Source organism: Leucoraja erinacea, chromosome 24, assembly GCF_028641065.1.
Source record: "Leucoraja erinacea ecotype New England chromosome 24, Leri_hhj_1, whole genome shotgun sequence".
Taxonomy (NCBI): Eukaryota; Metazoa; Chordata; class Chondrichthyes; order Rajiformes; family Rajidae; genus Leucoraja; species Leucoraja erinaceus.
Window position 1 is genome coordinate 29,420,733 of NC_073400.1, and position 25,044 is coordinate 29,445,776.

The 25,044-nt window shown below is 44.3% G+C and overlaps 1 protein-coding gene across 1 annotated transcript in view; it reads right to left on the reverse strand.

Annotated features, from left to right (window-relative positions):
- Positions 1-13,341: 13,341 nt before the first annotated feature.
- LOC129708883 (Fc receptor-like protein 5) overlaps positions 13,342-25,044 on the reverse strand; it is a 31,662-nt gene continuing 19,959 nt past the window's right edge. Inside the window, exons 8-11 of the mRNA XM_055654931.1 lie at positions 21,124-21,444; positions 17,450-17,770; positions 15,918-16,235; positions 13,342-13,670 (exon numbers count right to left, since the gene is read on the reverse strand). Coding sequence (XP_055510906.1) covers positions 13,342-13,670; positions 15,918-16,235; positions 17,450-17,770; positions 21,124-21,444 — 1,289 coding nt within the window. The remainder of the gene's footprint in view (positions 13,671-15,917; positions 16,236-17,449; positions 17,771-21,123; positions 21,445-25,044) is intronic.

A 25,044-nucleotide genomic window follows, 5' to 3' on the forward strand; every position in this document is an offset into this window, starting at 1 on the left:
GTGCTTGGACTGATAATACTGCAGGAGTAGGCCATTAGGCCCTTTGAGCATGCACCGCCATTCAATATGATCATGGCTGATCATCCAACTCCGTATCCCGTAGCTGCCTTCTCTCCACACCCCCTGATCCCTTTAGCCACAAGGGCCACATGTAACTCCCTCTTAAATATAGCCAATGAACTGGCCTCAACTACCCTCCGTGGCAGAGAATTCCAGAGATTCAACACTCTTTGTGTGAAAAATGTTTTTCTCATCTCGGTCCTAAAAGATTTTCCCCTTATCCTTAAACTGTGACTCCTTGTTCTGGACTTCCCCAAAATCGGGGACAATCTTCCTGCATCTAGCCTGTCCAACGCCTTAAGAAGGTTGTTAGTTTCTATAAGATACGGGTGGGTTTAAACTAAATCGCGTGCTTTCAAGAGAGAGTTAGATAGAACTCTTAAAGATAGCGGAGTCAGTGGATATGGGGAAAAGACAGGAACGGGGTACTGAATGTGAATGAGCAGCCATGATCACGGTGAATGGCGGTGCGGGCTCGAAGGGCCGAATGGCCTACTTCTGCCCTGTTGTCTATTGTCTATTGTCTATTTTCTTCCACATCTTTTGTTTTATAAAGCTGCGACCAGAACTGTGCGCCAGACTCCCATATGTTACCTAACAAATGTTTTGTGCGGGTGCCAAGATATCAAGTCACTGATTGAGAAACCTACCTTCAGATACTTGGAGATGTACTTGAAATGTTGGTTCGCCAGGTGTAGTAATTCCACATCTGTACCATCCTGTATCTCCAGAGTGAAGACCCTCCACAGTCACTGTAAATATTCCTCGTTCCGGGTTATCTGTGATTGCCACTCTTCCGCTCTGTCCATCCTTCCCATTTGTTTCACCTACATGTGTACACTGGCGACTTGTCCCACGGCACCAGTATTTTGTGTGTGAGCGGTACACTGCTGCATAGTGACAATCGATTGTGTTCGCTCTTCCCACATTCCCTCTTACTTTGCTCTCTGCCCACAGTGCACCTGAAACTGAAGGAAACATATTTCATAAATTGAAGAGCAAAATTAACCTTTCACAAACATATACATTATAGTATACATCAATGTGTACAGGGGAATCCGCCCAATCATTTTCGTAACGTGTTGAATTCCACCTAGATTGCGATGAGAGACAGATACTGTACACCGTCCCTCACCATCTGCTTCCAAAGCGCTTCCCAGCCAATGTGGGTGTGAATGGTGAAGAATGATGCATTGAAGACGGAGCCTGTTGCAATTGGAAGGCGCTGTCTAGGGAGTGTTGGTGAGTTGCTGCAGTGCATCGTGCAGATGGTGTAAACTGCTGCTGCTCTGCATAAGCCGGGGAGGTTGACGATGGGGTGTCTATCAAGCGCGATTCTGGGTCATGACAGACGAGCACAAGTGTTCAGCGAAACTGTGGCCTAGGCTTTGCTTGGCCTCGCTGATGTAAACCATTCACACTCGCTTCTGGACTTCCCCTCTGAGCGTCTCCACACCTACTGGGAGCTACATTTCAAAACTCACTTTGACAAAAGTAACGGGTTTACTTTATGGCGTGACGGGGAGGAAGATTCACTTTAATTTTGAGAGATTATTGAGGTTCCTCCAGAGATTCACACAAATTAATACGTTTTTAATCCTGCCATGATTATGAAACCCATGCGTACACAAGCAGACCGTACAAACGCCATACAGACAGCACCCAAGGTCAGGATCGAACCCGGGATTCGGATGCTGTGAGGCAGCGGCTCTACCTGTTGTGCCAATGTGTGATTGTCTCAGATATCTTTCAACTTTCCTTGCAGGCAAGAACAAGGATTGAACCCTGGTTAGCAGCATGGGGGCTGCATGCTTGCAAACCGGCAAGCTAAGTGCAGAGTTAAGTCTATGGTACTTCCTCCCCGATGGTTTTGCAAGCAGACTGTGAACACCCTTCCTTGTGTGTTGGTGATAAGGGCTCCCCGGTCAGATACTTTTTGCATTGCGTTTTGTTGCACAACCACAGAGCTCCACAAGGCAGCTGTGCTCTGGACAAAACTGTTATCCATCTACTTCTGCAGTGTACAATTGGCAAAAAAACGTTATAGATACAACATGGAAACAGGCTCTTCGGCTCACCGAATCTGCGCCAACCAGTGTTCACCCCGGATACAATTTACTGTGCAATTTAACCTACAAACCTGTCTGTCTTTGGTGTGTGGGAGGAAACCGGAACACCGCGAGAAAACCCATGCGGACACAATGAGAACGTACAGACTCCATATAGACAGCAGCCGAGATCAGCATTGAACCTGGGTCTCAGGCGCTGTTTGACAGCAACACTACTGCTTTGCCACTTTGTTCCATCTACTGACCTGCCAGGGCAATGTATTCCCCCTGAGCTAACATTCTTATATCTTCGATTTTCCAGCATCTGCAGTTCCTTCTTAAACATTCTTATACTCTGCATGTTCTTGCTGAATTCTTGAGAACCAGAGGACATAGGTTTAAGGTGAGGGGAAAAGATTTAATAGGAACCTGAGGGAAGCTGAACAGGATAGGTTTACAGAGATATGAGCCAAATGTCTTTAGTCAGAGAGTGGTGAGTTTGTGGAATTTATTTCAACAAGCAACTGTGGAAGCTTATTCGATGGATATTTTTTAGGCAGAGATTGACAGATTCCTGATTAGTGTGGGAGTCAGGGGTTATGGGGAGAAGGCAGGTGAATTTAGGTGAATGTAGATCAGCCACGATTGAATGGCGGAGTAGAGTTGATGCGCCGAAAGGCCAAATTCTGCACTTAGAACTTATGAACCTATGAACATTGTGTTTAAGAAGGAACTGCAGATGCTGGAAAATCGGAGGTACTCAAAAATGCTGGAGAAACTCAACGGGTGCGGCAGTATCTATGGCGCAAAGAAAATCGGCAACTTTTCGGGCCAAAACCCTTCTTCAGATCAGTCTGAAGAAGGGTTTATTCAGATCAGTCTGAAGAAGGGTTTAGGCTCGAAACGTTGCCTATTTCCTTCGCTCCATAGATGCTGCTGCACCCGCTGAGCTTCTCCAGCATTTTTGTGAGGTTATGAACATTGTTGGTTTGTGGGTTTCTGCTGCAGTCATATTCTGAGAAAAGTAACACCAGCCCGAAGTAAGTTCTTGACCTGAAATGTCACTTGCCCATCTCGTTTCAGAGGTGATGTTTGACCCACTATAGTGGGGTTTTTTTTGTTTTGCTCAACTGCTCATATTAACAGGAAGCACGTTGACCACAGCAAGATGCTGCTCATACATTTGACTCATACCACAATATTTATTTCCATCACACGTTGGCCTTTGATGTGTTTGTACATTGACTGGAAATGTGGTCAAAACAAATAAATGTATATTGTAGGGTGCACAAATTAATGTACAAACATGTCAGGCCCCATTCAGTCCTTCATAACTACACTATGCATTAAACTCATAGTTTATCCTTCATATCAATATCCAGTACTATTTATATTTCCATGAGTCCCGTAATATCTAAGAAACAATTGTTCACATGTTAGATTGCATTGGAGTCATACAATGTAGAAGCAGGCCCTTCGGCCCTACTTAACCATTCACACTGCGTTTGGACAATTGAGACAAGGAAAACCTCATTCCTTCAACTGCACTCTCCTGTTCAGTAAGAACTTTGCATATTTTGAACAAAGTACCGCTATAGTTGAGAAGAGGACCTGTAGCAATGCTGCTAAGACCAGAATTTCCAAATCGAACTTTCTTCTGCTACATAAAATGTGATTTTTGGAAGTGTTTCTGTGGTCATGACAGTTGAACCTTCTTGGTTTAGGATCTCACCCAGAAATTTGCAGTTCAGGCAGTGACGTACTCTACCAGTTGGCACTGAGGTGCTCGTAGGTCATGTGCTCATCTACTGGGGAGGGACGGTGTAGACGGAAATTTTCACGTGGACTCCGGGCTTGTTTTCAGAAAAAAATGTTTTATTACGAATTGGCCAACTTTGGTTACACATGTCCTGGGGCTGATGCCCTCAGATACAAGGCATTCAGTGCCTTTTACACAACCACATCTACATTACCTTCCTCTCCTAACTTTACCTTGCATTCTCAGTGAGTAGAAAAGATAAAGGAATGCATGTATATTACTCTGTTGTGCTGCTGCAAGTACATACTGCATGACAATAAAACACACTTGACTCACTTTTTGCCTTCTAATAGTCTATAAAATCTGTGAATATTTCTGCAGTTCCACGCTACATTACTGCCCTCCATCTCCACTTGGCTGTGCAGTATCTAAGGATGGGCTCACTTAGGGTCATTTTATTTGCAACTGGTCACTGAGGCAGGTAAAATCCAGTCTAGACCAATTTTCAGTGAGACCACCTTACCCAGGCTTGAGGATCATCTTACATCTTGGGCTTATCTGCCTTAGCCCATTATCCACTTGAACCCATGTTCTTGCTTGATCCATTGCCCCTTTATGGACTTGAACCCACAATATTTTGGCCCAGAGACAATGGGGTGTGGTGTGCTTAGACAGACACTTGCAATTGATTATAATGGGATTGTTTAATTATTATCTTAATTTACACAGAGCCAACTCTTCTTCGTCTGAATGTTCAATTAACCTATCCTTTGTCTATTATAACGATGTTTATCTTACCATCTGACTCTTGTGGATCTCGGCAGGGAACCAGATAATCCTCAGTCGAGGGACCGGGGTTTCCTGGGAACTCGTTCGGGAGTTCAGACTTAATGGATCCGATAGTGCACCTTTCACTCCCCTCGAGGTCCGGAGCAGACAGCAGCCGCTTACTCAGTCATCGGAGATGGTCCCAGTGAGATCCTGCCGGCTACGGCAATGTTAAATTTATATCCGCGCTATCAAACAACAAACCCCATTGGTCACTTTAAGAATGTAACAAGTCCTCTTTATTACGCATGCGGGAGTGGGAGAGCATCCACCAGTCTGGTTACACAATCGTTGCCCCTCGCGGTCCCACTCAATTATTCTTTGCACAGGCAGCATATTTATACATGAATAGTCACGGGTCTAGTTAATCACACAATCAGCACATTCGTGCACCGGTTCTGATTGTTTAGAACAAATGTGTTTTTCTCAGCAGCACAACTTGGTATCATGACTGTTCCCTTTTTAGTCACAATACCTTTTGCAGTTCTGCAAAACCATTCATTAGTTTGCAATTTTAAATAAGTAAAGCAGACTTGCCACGCGCAACAAGCAATCTGTATGTACACATGAACTCTTAAACCCCCAGCCACAGTTTAAGAACCAGAGGACATAGGTTTAAGGTGAGGGGGGCAGATTTAATAGGAACCCGAGGGAACCTGGACAGGATAGGTTTCCTTCATCAGAGGGTGGTGAATCTGTGGAATTTATTTTAACAGACGGTTGTGGAAGCCAATCCAATGGATATTTCTGAGACAGAGATTGACAATTCCTGATCAGTGTGGGTGTCAGGGGTTAGAAGGAGAAGGCAGGAGAATGGGGATGGGAGGGAAAGATAGATCAGTCATGATTGAATCGTGGAGTAGACTTGAATGGCCAAAAGGTCTAATTCTGCACTAAAAACTTACTAACCTATGCACATTGTATGTTTGTGGGTTTCTGCGGCAGTCATATTCGGAGAAAAGTAACACCAGTCTGAAGTAGGGTCCTGACCTGAAATGTCATCTGCCCATTTCCATTCAGAGATGCTGCTAGACCCACTGAAGTTTTTTTGTGTTTTGCTCAACTGCTCATATTGACAGGAAGCACGTTGACCACAGCAAGATGCAGCTCGCACATTTGACGCAGAACAGAATATTTATTTCCATCGCATGATGGCCTTTGATGTGTTTGTACTTTGACTGGAAATGTGTTAAAAAAATGTGTACTGTAGGGTGAACAAATTTATGAACAGATATGTCAGGCCCCACTAGGTCCTTCATAACTATACTATGCATTAAAACCATACCTTATCCTTAATCATGTCAATATCCAGTACTAGTTCTATTTCCATGGATACTTTAATATCTAAGAAACAATTGTTCCCAGGCTAGGTTGTATTCGAGTCATAGATTCATACAACGAAGAAACAGGCCCTTCGGCCATACTTACCACTCCTCACTACGTGCCATGGAAAACCTAACCCCTTCACCTGCACTCTCCTGCTCTGTAAGAACTGTGTGATGTGTTTAGGCTGACCCTTGCAATGAATGATGATGGGAGGGTTGGGGAATTTGTGGGTGGAGGGAATGAGGGTGGGTATGACACGAATGGGAACCAATGCCATTTTATCATTTGTATGCATGATCTAGGCTCATTCATTATACTGGCGGATGAAAGAGATCGTACAAGTGAGTGTAATTCATAAGGTCATTTGTGATAGGGGCAGACAATTTGACCCATCAAGGCTACTCCACTATTGAATCGTCGCTGATTTACCTCTCCCTCCTAACACCACTCCCCTGCCTTCTCCCCATCACCCCTTACACCTGATGAATTGAACGAAACCGCTCAGAAGGTGTTTGACAAAGTAAAGCTATAAAAAGATGCCGGTTTATCCAAAGACGTACCCAAAATGCTGGAGTAACTCAGATGGTCAAGAAATATCTCTGGTGAAAATTGATGGGTAACATTTTGGGTCAGGACCTTTCTACAGACCATCTGAACATGGGTCCCAACTTCAAACATCACCTGTCTATTTTCTCCAGAGATGCTGCCTGACCTGTTGAGTTACTCCAGCATTTTGTGTTCATCTTTGAAAACGTATAGGACAGATTAAAGCAATGTAATCTGAACAGAGTGGTAAAGCAAGTGTTGCCAAAAACTCACACCGAATTAAAAATCTCTCCTAAGAAACGACAGAGGCATAGGTTGACTCAGTGTTCTCTGGAGTCATAGTAGAGTGGGGTTTCCGAATGCCCTTTGGGCAGTTGCGGTGAAAATTGACATCTGCGTAGACGACAGCGTGTTCAGCCGCATGCTGCCTTGATCTCAACTTCCTTTGACAATTCACCACTGCATACGCGATTCCACCTTCATTGTTATCCAAATGGTCACCTGCCCTGTTGTTTTCCAGATTTGAATCAACGTGGTTCCCTTCCATCACTGCCATTTCCTGAAATATAACAAAATCCCATTTTACAACCTAATAGATTTGAAAGGTCCTCAACAGAGGTCTATTACAAAGTAGGTCTCAAACTGTTCAGTGTACAGAACAAGCCATGGCTACTGTTTACAACACAAAGATAGTGCAGCACGGTGGAGCAGCGGTAGAGTTGCTGCCTGACAGCGCCTACAACAGGTTTGTATTTTAGGTTAATTGGTTTGGTTTAATTGCAAATTGCCCCTAGTGTGTGTAGGATAGTGTTCGTGTGCGAGGTCACCCGTCGGCGTGGACTCGGTGGGCCAAATGGCGTGTTTCTGCGCTAGATCTCTCAACTGGAGTGGACTGGTGTTGCTAAATGTATATTTCACATTGTTACCTGGGTTTCATCGTTGTCTTCACCGTGTGATGTATTGTACTTGGATTCTGGAAAATATGTTGTCGATAGGGCCATATCAGGAACAGGTTTAAACATCATTCATTTATATATTTCATTCATGTGTTCCATGTACCTTCTATATCTCTCGTTTCCCTTTCCCCTGACTCTCAATCTGAAGAAGGGTCGCGACTCGAAACGTCACCTGTTCCTTTTCAAGAGTCAAGGGAGTTTTATTGTCATATGTCCCAGATAGAACAATGACAATCTTACTTGCTGCAGCACAATAGAATATGTAAACATAGTACATAACGGGAGAGAAAAAAAAGTTCAGTGTGTATATATACACATACATACATACTCAATCTGTTTATTTTATCCAGGTAAGCTAACTACTATATTTGATGATTTTCTGTTGCGCTGCTGGCAAAATGTCGCTTCTGACCCGCTAATTGCTAGAGCATTTAATGTTTATCTTCAGTATTAACCACCATGTGCAGTTCCTTCCAACACACAAACATCTACATGTTTTGTGCAAGACTTTATATTTAGGAGAACCCCAAAAGTACTTCAGTATATTTGCACGTACGGAGTAAGTGTATGCCCTCTTGTTCTGGTTACTCTACGTAATGTTCAGAATGGATCATATTCCCTGTGCTCTACCCATTCCACCCTAAAGCTACCTAAACCTACCTGATCTCCCTGTTGCTCAACACGTTAACTCCACCTCCCATTCCCACACTAACTATTCTGTCCTGGGCCTCATCCGGATGTTAGACTAACTGGTCTGTAATTCCCCGTTTTCTCTCTCGCTCTCTTTTTAAAAAGTGGGGTTACATTAGCTACCCTCCAATCCTCAGTAACTACTCCAGAATCTAAAGAGTTTTGAAAAATTATCACTAATGCATCCACAATTTCTTGGGCTACTTCCTTAAGTACTCTGGGATGCAGCCTCCTATCTTGCCCAGGGAATTTATCGGCCTTTAATCCATTCAATTTACCAAACACCACTTTCCGGCATATCTGGATTTCACTCAGTTCCTCCATCTCATTTGACCCCTGGTCCCCTGCTATTTCCGGCAGATTATTTATGTCTTCCTTAGTGAAGACAGAACCAAAGTAGTTATTCAATTGTTCTGTCATGTCTTTGTTTCCCATGATCAATTCACCGGTTTTTGACTGCAAGGGACCTACATTTGTTTTAACTAATCTTTTTCTCTTCACATATCTATAAACACTTTTGCAGTCAGTTTTTTATGTTCCCTGCCAGTTTTCTTTCATAATCTATTTTCCCTTTCCTAATTAAGCCCCTTGTCCTCCTCTGTGGACTCTGAATTTCTCCCTCTCCTCTTGTATGCTGCTTTTTTCTGGCTAATTTGTATGCTTATTCTTTTGTTTTGATACTATCCCTGATTTCAGCTCTGTGAACCTTCAAGTTTTCATCGGCAGCGGAGATAGTTGGCAGCTTCAAGTTCATGGGCGTTCACATCTTGGATTACCTGCCCAGGCTAGACTTGCCCGGCCTCAACTACCTCCTCTGGCAGCTCCTGCCATATACCCACCGCCCTCTGTGTGATGCAGGTATGTCGTACGTTTTCTATGTCCCTGTGAGGCTGCAGGCGTGATCTTCATTGTAACTGTACTTCAACGTGCTTGTTCATTTGACAATTAGCACGACTTAACCTGATTCGAAATACAATAGCAAAACACAAAAGCATATTCTAACAGCTGAGAGGATGAGAGTATCTATGTAAATCTTACTTCTACCTAACCTCTTAGTTCTCATGCATCTCTGCTATTTCACACTCAGTTTCTGTACAATTATGTTAAAATAACATTTTATGTCACCGAGTCACCATGATAGCATCAAACATGATAGCATTATTGATCATTCATGCTTCCTCCTACTCTTTATTACTTTAATGCAGGGCATTTGTTGATTAGAACAGGATAAAATCTCTTGACATTCTGTAAGGAGCTGAGACATGTATTTTGAAATTATTTAAGATAAATCAGAAACTCACCCTTGGTTTTACGCTTTTGGTACCAAAAGAAGGCAATTATGAGAATCAGGAAAAGCACAGTGACACCAGACGCAACTATGTAAATGATCCTGTTGGACAGAAAATAGGGAAGGGTGAGACATGGCTCATCATTGATTCTTGGCCTTCAGTAAAGAACAAAAGTCAAACATTTATATGGCACCTTTCATGATTTTTATGAAGTGTGCAGCAAAGGAAATGAGGTGTAGAGTCTGTTTCAGTGGGTAATGCAGCAGTTAATCTGCTCACAGTAAGGTGACATTGACCAACGATCGTGCAACTGGTTGAAGAGCAATTGGGTCCAACCATTAAGGAACCCTCCCCTCTCCTTCACTAAAAATGCATGGGAAATGTTACACTTTTATAGCAATGATTAGTTGAGTTGAGTTCAGCTGAGTTTGGTTTAGTTTAGTTTAGTTTAAGTTAGTTTAATTTATTTTATTTTAAAGATACAACATGGAAACAGGACTTTCCGACCACCAAATCTGCGTCGACCAGCAATCACCATATATTATATCTACCCGAAACATTAGAGACAATTTACAGAAGCCAATTAACCTACAAACCTGCACGTCTTTGGAATGCGGGAAAAAACGGGAACATCTGGAGAACACCCACGTGGTCACTGAGAGAACGAACAAACTCCGTACATACAGCAACTGTAGTCAGGATCGATCACAATCTCTGGGGCAGTATGGCAGCAACTACATCGCTGTCCCACCATGCCACAGTTATTGGAGTTTTCATATCTGACAGCTAGCACGCTGCCCTCCTTCAGTACTGCAATGGTGTGGTACCCGATTTACCCTAATATTTGAAGCTATCCTTGAAACCACCACTTTGTGAACACGGTTCTACAACCCTGTTCCAACCTCGGCAGAGAGAACACTACGCCAAAGAGAAAACAATGCACTTCTTTCAACAATTCTCACCCCAAAGCCATTTACATCTCCATCTCCACCAACATTGGTTTGGACAGTGACTGCTCGTTTAGGGCTGTCTGGAATATGGAACATCTACAACATATCCAGAAGGCGGCTCACCTTGACCATCTCAAGGTCAGCAGTGTGACCTAACGTGCCTACCACACAGGGTCACGTTCTAGGTGGAGACACTTCCTGCTGTTGGAGTGACTGACATTGAGACTTTGACAAACTCCGTAAGTTGGTGTTTTAGCCCATAATTCACTATGCATTTTCCTACCAGTACCACCAGAGCAGGTCACAGCAAGGCAACGCAGCAATAGTTGTGTTTGGCAACTATACTCATCTCACACCATGGGATGAGGTTAGTGATGGAGAACTCATGGTGAAAACCACAGGGAACGCCCTATAGAAACATAGAAACATGGAAAATATGTGCAGGAGGAGGCCATTCGGCCCTTTGAGTCAGCTCCGCCATACATTGTGATAATGGCTGATCGTCCCCAATCAATAAACCCTGCCTGCCTTCTCCCCATATCCCTTGATTCCACCAGCCCCTAGAGCTCTATCTAACAAGAGAGGGTTAGATACTTGACGCCGTACGTCACGCGCGAACTGCCCGCGGACTTCGCTCGAACTTCACGTCACTCACTCGACCTCCGCGCAGCCCCCGCGTCCAGTTTGGTCGCGCTTGCCGCATGTAGGTCGCATGCTGGTGGGACCGCCCCTCCACATCAGCAAGACAAAATGGTGACTGGACGATTGTTTCACTGAACACATATGCTCAGTCCGCCTGGGACTATATGATCTCCCAGTTGCTAACCTATTTAACTCCCCCTCCCATTCCCACACTGACTGTTCTATTCTGGGCTTTCTCCATTGCCAGAATGAGGCCGAATGGAACTTGGAGGAACAGTGCCACACATTTCGCTTGGGCATCTTACAGCCAAGCGGCATAAATATTGATTTCTATAACTTCAAATAACCCTTGCATCCCCTCTCTCTCCGTCCCTCCCCCACCCTAGTCATTGCACGAATTTCACTGTTGTCTTGGAGTGTTTCATTGTCTGTACAACTCGTTTTCACCTAGCCCACAGCTAACTATGGATCGTTTCATTCATCATCGTAACTTTTGTTGCATATCTTTCATTCAATGTTTTATATCTTTCTATATCACCGTCGATATCGTTCTCGTTTCCCTTTCCCCTGACTCCCACTCTGAAGAGGGGTCTCAACCTAAAACGTCACCTATACCTTTTCTCCAGAGACGCTGTCTGACCCGACGAGTTACTCCAGTTGTTTGTATCTATATTCAGTTTAAACCAGCATCTGCAGTTCCTTCCAACACAATGAAAGTCGAAAGTTGCTGAACGCACATAGACGGCACCTAAGTTCGGGGTCTTGGCATTGTGAGGCTGTGGTTCCACTGGCTGTGTCTGGGCATTCAGATCAATAATCTCATGGGCCTTTAATGCCAGTGAACGGAGGAACCAACTTTCTCCCAATTGAAGCAATCCCAATCAAAACACCAGCAATTAGTACATGGCGCCTTTCATTGGACACAGAGTATTTTACCTTGATGAATCATTGGATTCTTTCGAGGTTTCACAAGAATATTCAAGTCCTGTTGGAACAAGGAAATAAAAATCAGTTTCACTGATTTTCACTTGCAGTTGAAGAAGAGAGCATGCTTGTCCGATGTAAGGAGTTTATAGGTTTAATAGACAGGGCAATGTTTCTCCAGTGTAATTTGCAGCAAATGGGAGATGATTGCACAACTCAGGTAGAACTCAGGTCGCCGACATTAGGGCGGCACAGCGGTAGAGTTGTTGCCTTGCAGCGCCAAAGACCCGGGTTCAATCCTGACTACGGGTACAATCTGCACGGAGTTCGTATGTTCTCCCTGTGACCGCGTGGGTTTTATTCAAATGCTCCGGTTTTCTCCCACATTCTAAAGTCGTGCAGGTTTTGAGGTTAATTGCCTTCTGTAAATTGTCCCTAGTGAGTAGGATGGAATTTGTGCACCGGTGAAAAGCAGCTACTTCCACCTGGAATTCTAAACAAAACTAAAGGAGGTGATTTCATGCGAGGGATAGTGCCTGGGATGAAACATTACAGTTCGAAGGAGAAGGCTGGATAGATGGGGATTTTAATCCATACAGGAAAAGAAGGGGGGACCTATTACAGCTGTGCAAAGCTATGAGGAACATAGATAGGGTACTTTGTGGGAAATCAGCACAGCAGATGTGCGTAGAAATGGAGAACATAAGGTTGGGTTAAGGAGTAGAATATTTGGAGGGTATATGAGCAAGACTTATTTTTAAACTTAGATAGTGGAGGCACTTGAATTGTCAAGTCTGAGAAGACTGTGGACGAGGGGCTGGTAAATGGATTAGTATCGATGGTTCTGAATGGTCAACATTAACACTGTGGACCAAAGCTGAGGAGTCCAGAGTCCTCGAGGAGTTATCTGCGGCCACATTTACGGATAATTTCTGTTCCCTTCCCATATTTGAGCGTCGGTCATGTGGAGATGATGGAAAGTGAAAGTGCTTGGACTGATGTCACTGCAAACCTAGTTTAAAGGTGTGTAAACATAAGAGGAAGTTCTAGCCGGGAAGCTGGCCTACACCAGCACTGGGAAATCTATGTCTGGAGTCCAGCATTGACAAATGGACCATAATTACATCATTTTAATCTTGATAAGTTAATTAAATAACGTGCATGAATTTCAGGGTGTCGGGGGCTACGGGGAGAGGACAGGATCATGGGGTGAAGAAGGGAAGATACATCAGCCATGATTGAATGGTCTATTTCTGCTTCTATCACTTGTGATCCTATGAACCACCCCACCTCCACTTCCCCTTCCTCTCCCCATTCCCTCCACTACTTACCAGTGCCGTTGAATTTCACCAGGAAACTGCAGGGCACGTCACTGCTGGTGATGGACACGTTGACCATTTCACTGGATTTTGTTCCATTATTATTTGAGGCTGTGCAATAATATTGATGGTGCTGGTGTTTGAAGGATTGACAATGTAGATCCAGGACATTGTTGTCTGAGATCTTTGAATCCCCAGATGGGGTCTTTTCATACCAGGTGTGGTTAATGGGAAGGGATCCCCGGATCGACTCACAGGACACTGTCACTGAGCCCCCGAGACAAGAGACATTGGCTGGTGACAGACACCCAAGCACAGGAACAGACACGGGTTCTGTGGGAAAGGAGCAAACAGTCAGACACTGAGTGAACATCTGAAAATCAAACACTCGCCCATATCCACCATCTCTGTATCTTCGCCAGAGCCGCCAGGTTGGAATCTGACCCATCCACACTAGTTCCACCTGCTCTTGCTTAGCCCATAAGCTTCCAGACGCAAGAGACTGTGTATTTACTCGATCTATTCGTCGCGTGATTTTGTAGCTGCCATAAGATCATCCCTCATCCTCCTGCTCTCCCAGAAATGATGTCCTAGTCTGCTCAATCCCTCCCTGGAGTTCAGGCACTCAAGTCATGGCAGCATCATTGTAAATCTTCTCTGCACCCAATCTTACTTGATAGCATCTTTCCTATAACATGGTGATGAATACTGACCACAGAGCAGACATATCATCAGACAATCTTCGATTCTCTTTTACATTTCAGGAATTGCCAGCAGGAAAAAGGGAGCATTGTTTATATAACTGTCGGACCCATCCCATCTACATAGATTCGTAGAGTCATACAGTAGAAACCTCGGCCTAACTTGCCCGCGCTGACCAACACGCCCAATCTACACTAGTTCCACATGTGCTTTCTTGGCCCTTAACCCTCTAAACATATCCTATTCATCTAACTGTCCAATATTTTCTGAAATGTTACGATAGTACCTGCCATAAATACTTCTGTCGGCAGTTCGTTTCATGGACCTACCAACCTTTGTGTAAACACGTTATTCGCCAGGTTCCTGTTAAATCATTCCCCCCTGATATCAAAACTATGTCCTGCGGTTCTCGATTCCCCTACTCTGGGCGAAAGACCGTGTATTTACGATCTATTCCTCGCGTGATTTTTGTGATTAAAAAAAAATTAATAAATATTTTTATTAGAATCAATGTACAGTAGTATATACCGTGTTTTACATATTATTTTCGTGTACAACTTCTTGCTTTAAATTTATTTAATAGAAAAGTAACAGAAGCAAAAAAGAGAAGGAGAGAGAAAGTTCAGTAAAGTAGTGATATTGATAGTTCGTGAAATAGATAGAAAGAACCCGTAAAGTTATAAAGCCGCATAAAAACCGTGAACCACCTCCCCCCCCCCCCCGAAAAATAAATAAATAAATTAGTAAATAGAAATAAAATATAGAAAATAAAATAAAATAATAAGAAAACAAAACAGAAAAAGAATAAAAGGGAGAAGGGATATACCTGCTTCATGTCTTTCCACACCCCTCACCCAGTTCTGAAACAGTTAATGTCCAGGGATATGTTGGACCATGTACTTGGAATGTCGATAAAAGGAAACTAAATCTTTAGGAATTGGTCTGCTTTACATGCTAGGACGAATCTCCTATCTTCGAGGTGTAACATTTTAGACCTGCTTGAAATCCACATTTGGGTTCGTTGTTCAAGAATTTGAGTATACGTTTTTTTGCTGTTATCAAGCCATGGTTAAGGAGAGAATTTTGGAACGAAATCACCTTAGAGCCGGCTTCCATTGTTCCAAAAATAATCAATTCAGTGTTGGGGTCCAATTTTATTTTAAACTCGCGTGATTTTTTTACCTGCAATAAAATTACCCCTCATCCTCCTGCGCTCCAAGGAATAAAGCCCTAATCTGCTCAACCCCTCCCTGTATACCAGGCCCTCAAGTCATCGCAACATTCTTGTAAGTCTTCCCTGCTCCTTCTCCTCACAATCAATTTACCAGATTTATACATCTCTGTGTCTCTCCATCCTCCCAGCTGCCAGAACTACCATGTCTGGCACTGGACCAGTACACAGCAGCACCATCTATCTTTGTTTTACAATTCCAGCATCTGCAGTTAATCTTCTTTTAATCTGAAGCTCTGCATTTAATCTGAACATTCAAACACTTCATTAGTGCAACAGTATCAACAACGTTTTAATTATCTTGCATAAAATTGTTGATGGTGATACTGTTGCACTAATGAGGTGTGTGAATGGCGGTATTGTAGAATAGTGTGTAGGGAGCGAATGGGAAAGTGGAATAACATAGAACTAGTGTGACCGGTGATCGCTAGGTGGTGAGGACTCGGTGGGCCGAAGGATCCGTTTCCATGTTACATTTGTAAACTATTACTAAATATCCGGGTGAACATGTTTCTGTAAACTCTACAAACCGTTCACATCTTTTGTTTTATAAAGCGGCGACCAGAACTGTGCACCAGACTCCCACCTAACAAATGTTTTGCCCGTTGCCAAAGTGGAGACATCAAGTCACTCACTGAGAAACCTACCTTCAGATACTTGGAGATGTACTTTAAATGTTGGTTCGCCAGGTGTAGTAATTCCACATTTGTACCATCCTGTATCTCCAGAGTGAAGATCCTCCACGGTCACAGTAAATATTCCTCGTGCCGGGTTATCTGTGATTGACACTGTTCCGTTCTGTCCACGTTTCCCATTTGTTTCCACTACATGTGTACACTGGCGACTTGTCTCACGACACCAGTATTTTGTGTGTGAGCGGTACACTGCTGCATAGTGACAATCGATTGTGATCGCTCTTCCCACAATCCCTCTTACTTCGCTCTCCGCCCACAGTGCACCTGCAACTGAAGGAAACATCTTTCATAAATTGAAGAGCAAAATTAGCCTTTCACAAACATATACATTAGAGTATAATGTACAGGGGAGTCTGCCCACTCTATTTCTTAACTCTGTTGAATTCCACCTAGATTGCGATGAGAGACAGATACTATACACCGTCCCTCACCATCTGCACAGGTCGTTCCAAAGCGCTTCCCAGCCAATGTGGGTGTGAATGGTGAAGAATGATGTATTGAAGATGGAGCCTGTTGCAATTGGAAGGCGCTGTCTAGGGAGTCTTGGTCAGTTGCTGCAGTGCATCGTGCAGATGGTGCAAACTGCTGCTGCTCTGCATCAGCGGGCGAGGTTGAGGATGGGGTGTCTATCATGCGCGATTCTGGGTCATGACAAACCAAACACAAGTGTTCGGCGAAATTGTAGCCTAGGCCAGTGCTTCTTAAACTGATGAATGGTTCACCCAAGGGCGAATAAAATTATTTTGGGGTAAATTAGTTAATTTATGTTTTTTGCTCATGTGACAAAATCAATTATCAATACAATTATGCACAAAGGAAAATACGATGATAATAACCAAAAGAACATAAGAACATTTAGTGGAGGGTGAATTAAATTTTGTAATAAAGACTCAAGGGTGAATGACTCTGTAATAGTTTAAGAAGAACTGGCCTTGTATAAAATTGGTCTCGCTGATGTAAACCATTCACACTCTCTTCGGGACTTCCAATCTGAGCGTCTCCACACCTACAGGGACGTTCTTTTCAAAATTATCTTTGACAAAAGTAAGGGTTATACTTGATGGAGTGACGGCCAAGTAGATTCCAATTTAATTTTGTGAGATTACTGGAGTTTTACACAAATTAACAGAGTTAAAATCATGAACATGATCATGAAATTGTACATCCTTGGTTATAACTGATGATGGATCCAAACAGACTGAATTTGGTTTCTTTCTCTGTCTCAAAGTGCGGCAGCCAGAAAATAATTTTGATGGAATGCACTCAACCCGCAGTTATTTCTCTCATTTGCTGAAATTTCTCACCACCTCCCAGGTGAAAGCAACAGGCAATCATTTACCAGTCCCCCAAACAAACTCTCGCATTTTACACCATGAGCTCCCGGTGGCTGCAATGATGCCGTCTGCAAATAACAAGAAATCCATGAACATCACCACAAGGTGAATGAATAGCAGCAGGTTCAGGGACACGAGAAGAACACTCACCTGCATTGTTGATTTCTGTCACATAACTGCACGTTCCTGCTCCTTTGAAGACTTTCACGTTGAGTATTTCACTGGATTTTGTCCCACGATTATTTGAGGCTCTGCAGTAATATTGACGGTGTTGACCTTCGAGGATTTCACAACTCAGATCCAGTTGATTGCCAGAAACGGTAGTTGAAACCCAATGCTCATTCTTCTCAAACCATGTGTAATGGATGGGAAGGGATCCACGGACAGACTCACACGACACTGACACTGAGCCTCCGAGATGTGAGGCATTTGCTGGTGACAGATATCTGAGCACAGGAGCAGACATGGGTTCTGTGGGAATGGAGCAAACATTCAGTCACCTGTATGAACAGTTAAAAACCAAACACATGCTAAATCTCAGCAGCCCTTTATCTCAGCCCGAACCGTCCGGTTGATATCTCACCGGCTCATCTACATCTCTGTGAGTGTGCGAAGCCCAGAAACTGAAGAAGGTTAGAGTTATAGAGAACCGAAAGATGCCCATCACAACAGCTCATTTATGCCGACCAACATGTCTTTCTGGACCATTTCCATATGTCCACGTTTCTCCCTTATCACTCGCAATGATCCCAATCTACGCAAATATCAAAAAAATATTTTAAATGCTGCTATTCTAACTGCCTTAACACCTTCCCCTGGCAGCAGGTTCCATATAAATATCACCCAATGTGTGGAAAATGTTGTCCCTCAGAACATATGTTGGGATGTTACGTCCCTTTAAGATAGACACAAAATGCAGGAGTAACTCGGCGGATTAGGCAGCATCTTTCGAGAGAAGGAATGGGTGACGTTTCGAATCGTGACCCTTCTTCAGCCTGAGAATCATGAGAAAGGGAGACAGAAGAGAAATTGAAGGGTACGGTGTGAAAACAGGTGATCAAAGGTGAAAATGTTTTTCAAAAATGTAGAATGGATCATTGTCAGCTGAAGGGAAGGCATAGAATCAGTAAAATATAATCTGGAGGGCAGTGAAAATAATTGGAGGATTCGGATGGGGCGGGATGGAGACAGGAGTAAAGCAAGGGTTACTTGAAGTTAGAGAAGTCAATATTCAAACCGCTGGGTTGTAAGCTGCCCAAGCGAAATATGAGGCACTGTTCCTCCAATTTGCTTTTGGCCTCACTCTGCAGGGGAGGAGGTCCGGGACAGAAAGATCAGTTTGGGAATGGGAGGGGGAATAAAGGTGTTTTGCAATCGGGATGTAGCGCAGGCCGAGGAACACTGTGCGGAATTGTTCAGCGAAACGATCGCCGAGCCTGCGTTGGGTCTCCCATCTACTGTATCCGCTTGTTCACACCTGGAACAGCGGATATAGTAGAGGAGGTTAGAAGAGATGCAAGTGAACCTCTGACTCACCCGGAAATACTGTTGGAGCCTTGGACGGAGTAGAAGCGGGATATATAGGGACTGGTGTTGCATCTCCTGCAGTTGTAGGGGAAGGTATCTGGGGACGGGGTGGGAAAGGACGAGTTGACCAGGGAGTTGCGGAGTCTGTCGGGTTATTAGTTTGAGTCGGAATGCAAACCTCTGACAGGGTGACATTTCATACAGTTCAGAGGCAGGGAAATGTGCTGAGCATCCCACTTGAAGTGGGTGGCCGCTCAGTGGGACAGAGCCGGCACTGGGTGAGAGCAACATGAGTGGGGTTTCCCGACCCCCGCCCGCTCCCCGCAGGTCTCTGCACTGCTGCGGAGCCTCGGGATATCGGTGCTGCCCTGACCCTTCCCGGAGAGAACATAGATAAGGCATTTCAGTGGAGACGTCAAGTCAATCGCTGCGAAACGTACCGTCAGATACTTGGAGATGTACGTTAAATATTGGACGGTCGCCAGGTGTAGTAATTCCACAGCTGTACCATCCTGTATCTCCAGGGTGAAGATCCTTCACAGTCACAGCAAATATTCTTAGTGCCGGTATATCTGTGATTGACACTCTTCCACTCCGTCCGTTTTGCCCATTTGTTTCCACTGAAACTCTACATGGGCGATTCCTCCCACGGCACCAGTATTTTGTGCGTGAGCGGTACGCTGCTGCATAGTGACAATCGATTGTGATCGCTCTTCCCACAACTCCACTTACATCCCTCTCTGCCCACACTGCATCTGAAACTGAGGGGAGAAACTTTCAGATCAACCACAGATCAAACAACACTTGTTCCTCACTGGGATTATTAGTTTGAGTCTGAATGCAAATTTCTGACGGGTGACATTTCATACAGTTCAGAGGAAGGGAAATGCGCTGAGTATTCCACTTGAAGTGAAAAGTGAAGTTAAATCCCACTTTTCAAGAAAGGAGCGAGAGAAAACAGGAAATTACAGAGCAGTTAGCCTGACTTCTGTGCGGGAAAGATGCCGGAGTCAATTATTAAAGAGGTAATAATGGGGCATTTGGATAGCAGTAAAATAATTAGTCCAAGTCAGCATGGATTTATGAAAGGAAAATCATGCCTGACTAATCTTCTGGACTTTTTTGAGGATGTGGCAAGTAAAATGGACGAAGGTGCGCCAGTGAATGTAGTGTATCTAGACTTCAAGAAATCCTTTGATAAGGTTCCGCACGGGAGACTGGTGACTAAAATGAGAGCGCATGGAAGGGTGTTGACGTGGATAGAAAATTGGTTGGCAGACAGGAAGCAAAGAGTAGGAGTGAACGGGTCCTTTTCAGAATGGCGGGAAGTGGCGAGTCAGTGGAGACGACAAGTCAATCGCTGCGAAACGTACCGTCAGATACATGGAGTTCTACGGTAAACATTGGGCGGCCGTTAGATGTTGCAATTCCACATCTGTACCACCCTGTATCGCCAGAGAGAAGATCCTCCACAGTCACAGTAAATATTCCTCGTTCCGGGCTATCGGTGATTGACACTCTTCCACTCCTTCCGCGTAGCCCAATTGTTTCCACCATATCTGTACATTGGCGATTCTGCACACGGCACCAGTATTTTGTGTGTAAGCGGTACTCTGCTGCATACTGACAATCGATTGCAATCGCACTTCCCACAACTCCTCTTACATACGTCTCTCCCCACACTGCACCTGAAACTGAAGGGGAGAAACTTTCAGATGGAGAGCAAATTAACAGTTTAGTGGAAATAGATACATTTTGAAGATTACATGAAAGAAAACTTAAATAGTTCCATGATGTGTCATATTGCTTCACGGCCAATGTCTCCGGTCTGAAGTGCAGGCAGTGCTGTTATTCTACCAGTTGTGTCAGTGTTCTGTCCCCGGGTCAGTACAATTAGGGTTCACTTCCCACTCCAGATCCCTGAGCAGAAACTGGGCTGGGATCGCAGTGCAGTGCTGAGGGAGCGCGGCAGTGTTGCAGGAGCTGCCTTTCAACAATCCCAGGCGGTTTCTGGCCTCTCACCCCACGAAAGACCCCACTTTGCTATTTCATTGGCGGTGACAATTTCTTCACAGCAGTTATCAGGCATCTGAATCATCCTACCACGCCCAGAGATCTGTCCTGAACTCCCATCTACCTCTTTGACGACCCTCGGACCACCCTTGATCGGACTTTGCCGCCTTTACCTTACACTAAACGTTATTTAATATTCATGTATCTATGCACTGTAGGAGAATCGATTGTAATCCTGTATTGTCTTTCTGCTGGAGACGTCAATCAATCGCTGCGAAACGTACCGTCAGATACTTCGAGATGAACATTTAATATTGGATGGTCGGCAGATGTCTTAATTCCACATCTGTACCATCCTGTATCTCCATCCTGAAGATCGTCCACAGTCACAGTAAATATTCCTCGTGCCGGGTTATCTGTGATTGACAATCTTCCACTACGTCCGTGTTGCTCATTTGTTTCCACCAAAACTGTACATTGGAGACTCATCCCACGGCACCAGTATTTTGTGTGTGAGCGGTACTCTGCTGCATAGTAACAATCGATTGTGGTCGCCGTTCCCACAACTCCTCTTACATCCCGCTTTGCCCACACTGCACCTGAAACTGAGGGGAGAAACTTTCAGATGGAGAGCAATGAACTGTTTAATGGAAATAGATACATTTTGAAGATTACTTCTTCATATAAACTACTTCATCGCCTCCAATGCATTCAGAACTCAGCAGCCCGGATCATCACCCGCACCAGATCATCGGACCACATCACAACCATCCTCACTCAGCTCCACTGGCTCCCTGTGCACCACCGGATTAACTACAAGAATTTACTGCTGACCTTCAAAGCCCTAGACCACCTTGCTCCCCAATACCTCTCTGACCTGCTGCTACCATACACTCCTTCCCGGTCACTTCGTTCCTCCTCATCTGCAATTTTAACTGACCCCACATTTAGACTCAGCACAATGGTTGCCAGAGCCTTTGGCTGCTCTGCCCCACGTCTCTGGAACATTCTCCCACCTCCCTTCCGTCACCTGGACACTATCGATCAATTCAAATCACAACTCAAAACACACCTGTTTAGATTAGCATACCCGACATAACTTCCACCATGTTCACCCTGATTTTAATGACTTTAAATATTTTGTGTATTTTTTTGTTTTTTGTTTTTTGGCAACTTAATTTTAATATTGATAATTGTATTGTGATTTTATGTCCTGCAAGGTGTCCTTGGGTGTCGAGAGAGGCGCCAGCAAATAAAATGCATTATTATTATTATTATTATTATTATTATTATTATTATTATTATTATTAGAAAGAAAACTTAAATCGCCCCATGATGTGTCATATTGCTTCACGGCCAATGTCTCCGCTCTGAAGTGCAGGCAGTGCTGTTATTGTACCAGTTGTGTCAGTGTTCTGTCCCCGGTTCAGTACAATTTGGGTCCAGATCCCTGAGCAGAAACTGGGCTGGGATCGCAGTGCGGTACTGAGGGAGCGCGGCAGTGTTGCAGGAGCTGCCTTTCAACAATCCCAGGCGGTGCCCGGCCTCTCACGCCACAGAAAGACCCCACTTTGCTATTTAATTGGCGGTGCCGCCGGCTACGCTGCCAACATTCATCTCTCAACCGACACTGGGCAGGACCCGTGTTTTTTTTAATTATCAAATAATTTATTCAATTATTAAAAATAATATTTACACTACAATAAAACAAGAACCCAGCACCATAATACAAGACAAACAAATATACTAAATACACTACTATACAACTATGTTACAATGCTTGTCAAGGATGTATTCAACCACAGGCGGTGCCCAGATGTCCCGGAAAGCCCCCAGGTGCCCGTGGACAGCGCCTGATCCTTCTCGAGTCCCACCCGGACGCAGAAAGCCGACCCGTGTTTACACATTCACCGCCGCCAATGCTTTCCAACGCCCTGACTGAGGACAGAGGACGGACGAGTTACGGGTCCATTAACGGAGAGCGGGTCCATTAACGGAGAGCGTTAGTAGCGTGACAACGCACACCGCCAGATTCGGGGAATGTTTCTTCCCAGCTGTTATCAGACATCGGAATCATCCTCCCATAACCAGAGAGCAGTGCTGAACTATCTACCTCTTTGGTGACCCTCGGACTACCCTTGATCGGACTTTGCTGGCCTTACCTTACACTAAACGCTATTTCCCATGTAAGAGGATCGACTGTAATCATGTATCTGGCAGGTTAGCACGCAACAAAAAGCTTTTCTCTGTAACTCTGTACACGTGACAATAAAATGAACTTGGATTTCAGTACGACTGGGCCGCGGATCCGAGAGCGGATGGAGAGAGAGTTGGGAGTGGGTGGATAGAGCGAGGACAGTGGTTCAGTCTCAGACTCCGGGGAATTGTTGGGTTTGCGACAGAGTTGAGATGGACAAATGCAGGGAATATTTGAACGGACACAATGAGTCCACAATCCTGACTTCCACCTCAGTTGTAAACACATTTTGTTAATGTAGAATTAACTTCCTGGTGATGTTGGAACCTCTGTCCTTCGGTCCAGGTGTCTTGGAGTATCTGCTCCAAATACATTCGCTATTTTATGCCTATAAACTACCATCAGGGTGCAATTAGACCTCGTGTTAACGGTTGTTAAACGACGAACATTGTCTAGATATTCAAATGTGGTTTCAGATCCATCCACACAATGCACTGAGTTCCATTTCCCCCATTACATGTCTACACACACTTAACCATCTCTGCTGTAGAAAGGGTGCACGGGACCCCAACTAACATTGATCATTGGAATATCAGGATCTGGCTTTCACTCACCCGGCAGCGAGGAGATGAGAAGAATGGAAATCCACATTGTTTTATCCAGTGACAAGGCCAGCACTTGTCTGTCTGTCGCTCAGTTCTGAGCTTTCAGATACAACCCCGTCTCTCAAATAGCAATGACTTAGAAGGGAACAGGAAGTAAGATCGTGAACCACAGCGAGCCAGCAGCAGCTCGACACGATGTAGTGTGAAAGGCTCAGGGTTATATTTAGCAAATGGTTGGGTCAGATGATCACAGAGTCATACGTCACGGAAACAGGCCCATCTCCCCAAATCGTTAGACCAATATGCTCATCTAAGTTGGTCAAATTTGCCCACGCTCGACCCATATCTCCCCAAACCTTCCCTATCCATGGACCTGTCCAAGTGCCCGTTCCATGTTGTTATTGCAGCTGCTTCAGCCACTTCGTCAAGTGTGATGTATCGGTAAGGATGGAGCGGCGGTTATCTCTGTACTCAGAGTCTGTTAACACTGAACTGTGGTGGAAATGTTGACAGACAAAAAAAAATGCAGGAGCAACTCTGCGGGCCCGTCAGCACCTCTGGAGAAAATGGATAGATGACGTTTCGGGTCGGGACCCTTCGTGTAAACAATGATACCTTGTATAAAATATGACAATTAGAAGAGTAAAAATTAGGTTCCACTGCACTGTTTTGTACTGTATTAACTTCTAATGAAATAAACAAAAAAAAAAGAAGAATAAAAACGGCTAAGATGTGTACACTTCCGGATCATTCCCATTTGATGATTTTGTAAGTGGACCGGCAGACCAAAAACATGGAACGTTTGTTTTGGCATATTGCTGAAGTGATACACGTAGTGAAGTTAAAGCAATTAGAATATGCCCGGTGAATTGAATTGTTAACTTGTCTTCTTCACAAGTGCTGATAAATTATCAGAGTTGTGGTCATGTACATTCCATTGGTTGATTCTAGACATCTGCTTGCAACTATTTCATTCTGTAGGCAACGAGTTTCTTTATAATATGACTTAATATCTGCTGCGGGCTATCGTTCTGGATGTGTTACTTTCAGGGGAACAGTACAGTTTATTCGGGTTGTGTAAGTCAGTGGCATTGTTGTGTATCACGTGGTATCGGTGTAACACACTGATGTGTCCGCCACTGATGTTAGCTGAGCGCTGGCGACCCTCAGTAAATGATGTTTTGTTGGGAGTTATGTCCTGTTTACTTGCCCAACTAAAAACACTGCAGAGGGGAACCGACGATGCAACAAAACAATTTAATCCTGTCTTCATTCGCCATTGACCCATGACTTCTGCAAACACTGCTCAGCAATCAGTGTTACACCGAGCTGCTCGCAAGATGCGGTTCAGAGATACGAATCTACATACTCTTGTTTCAGCAGCGCGAGCAAAGTGTCAGCAC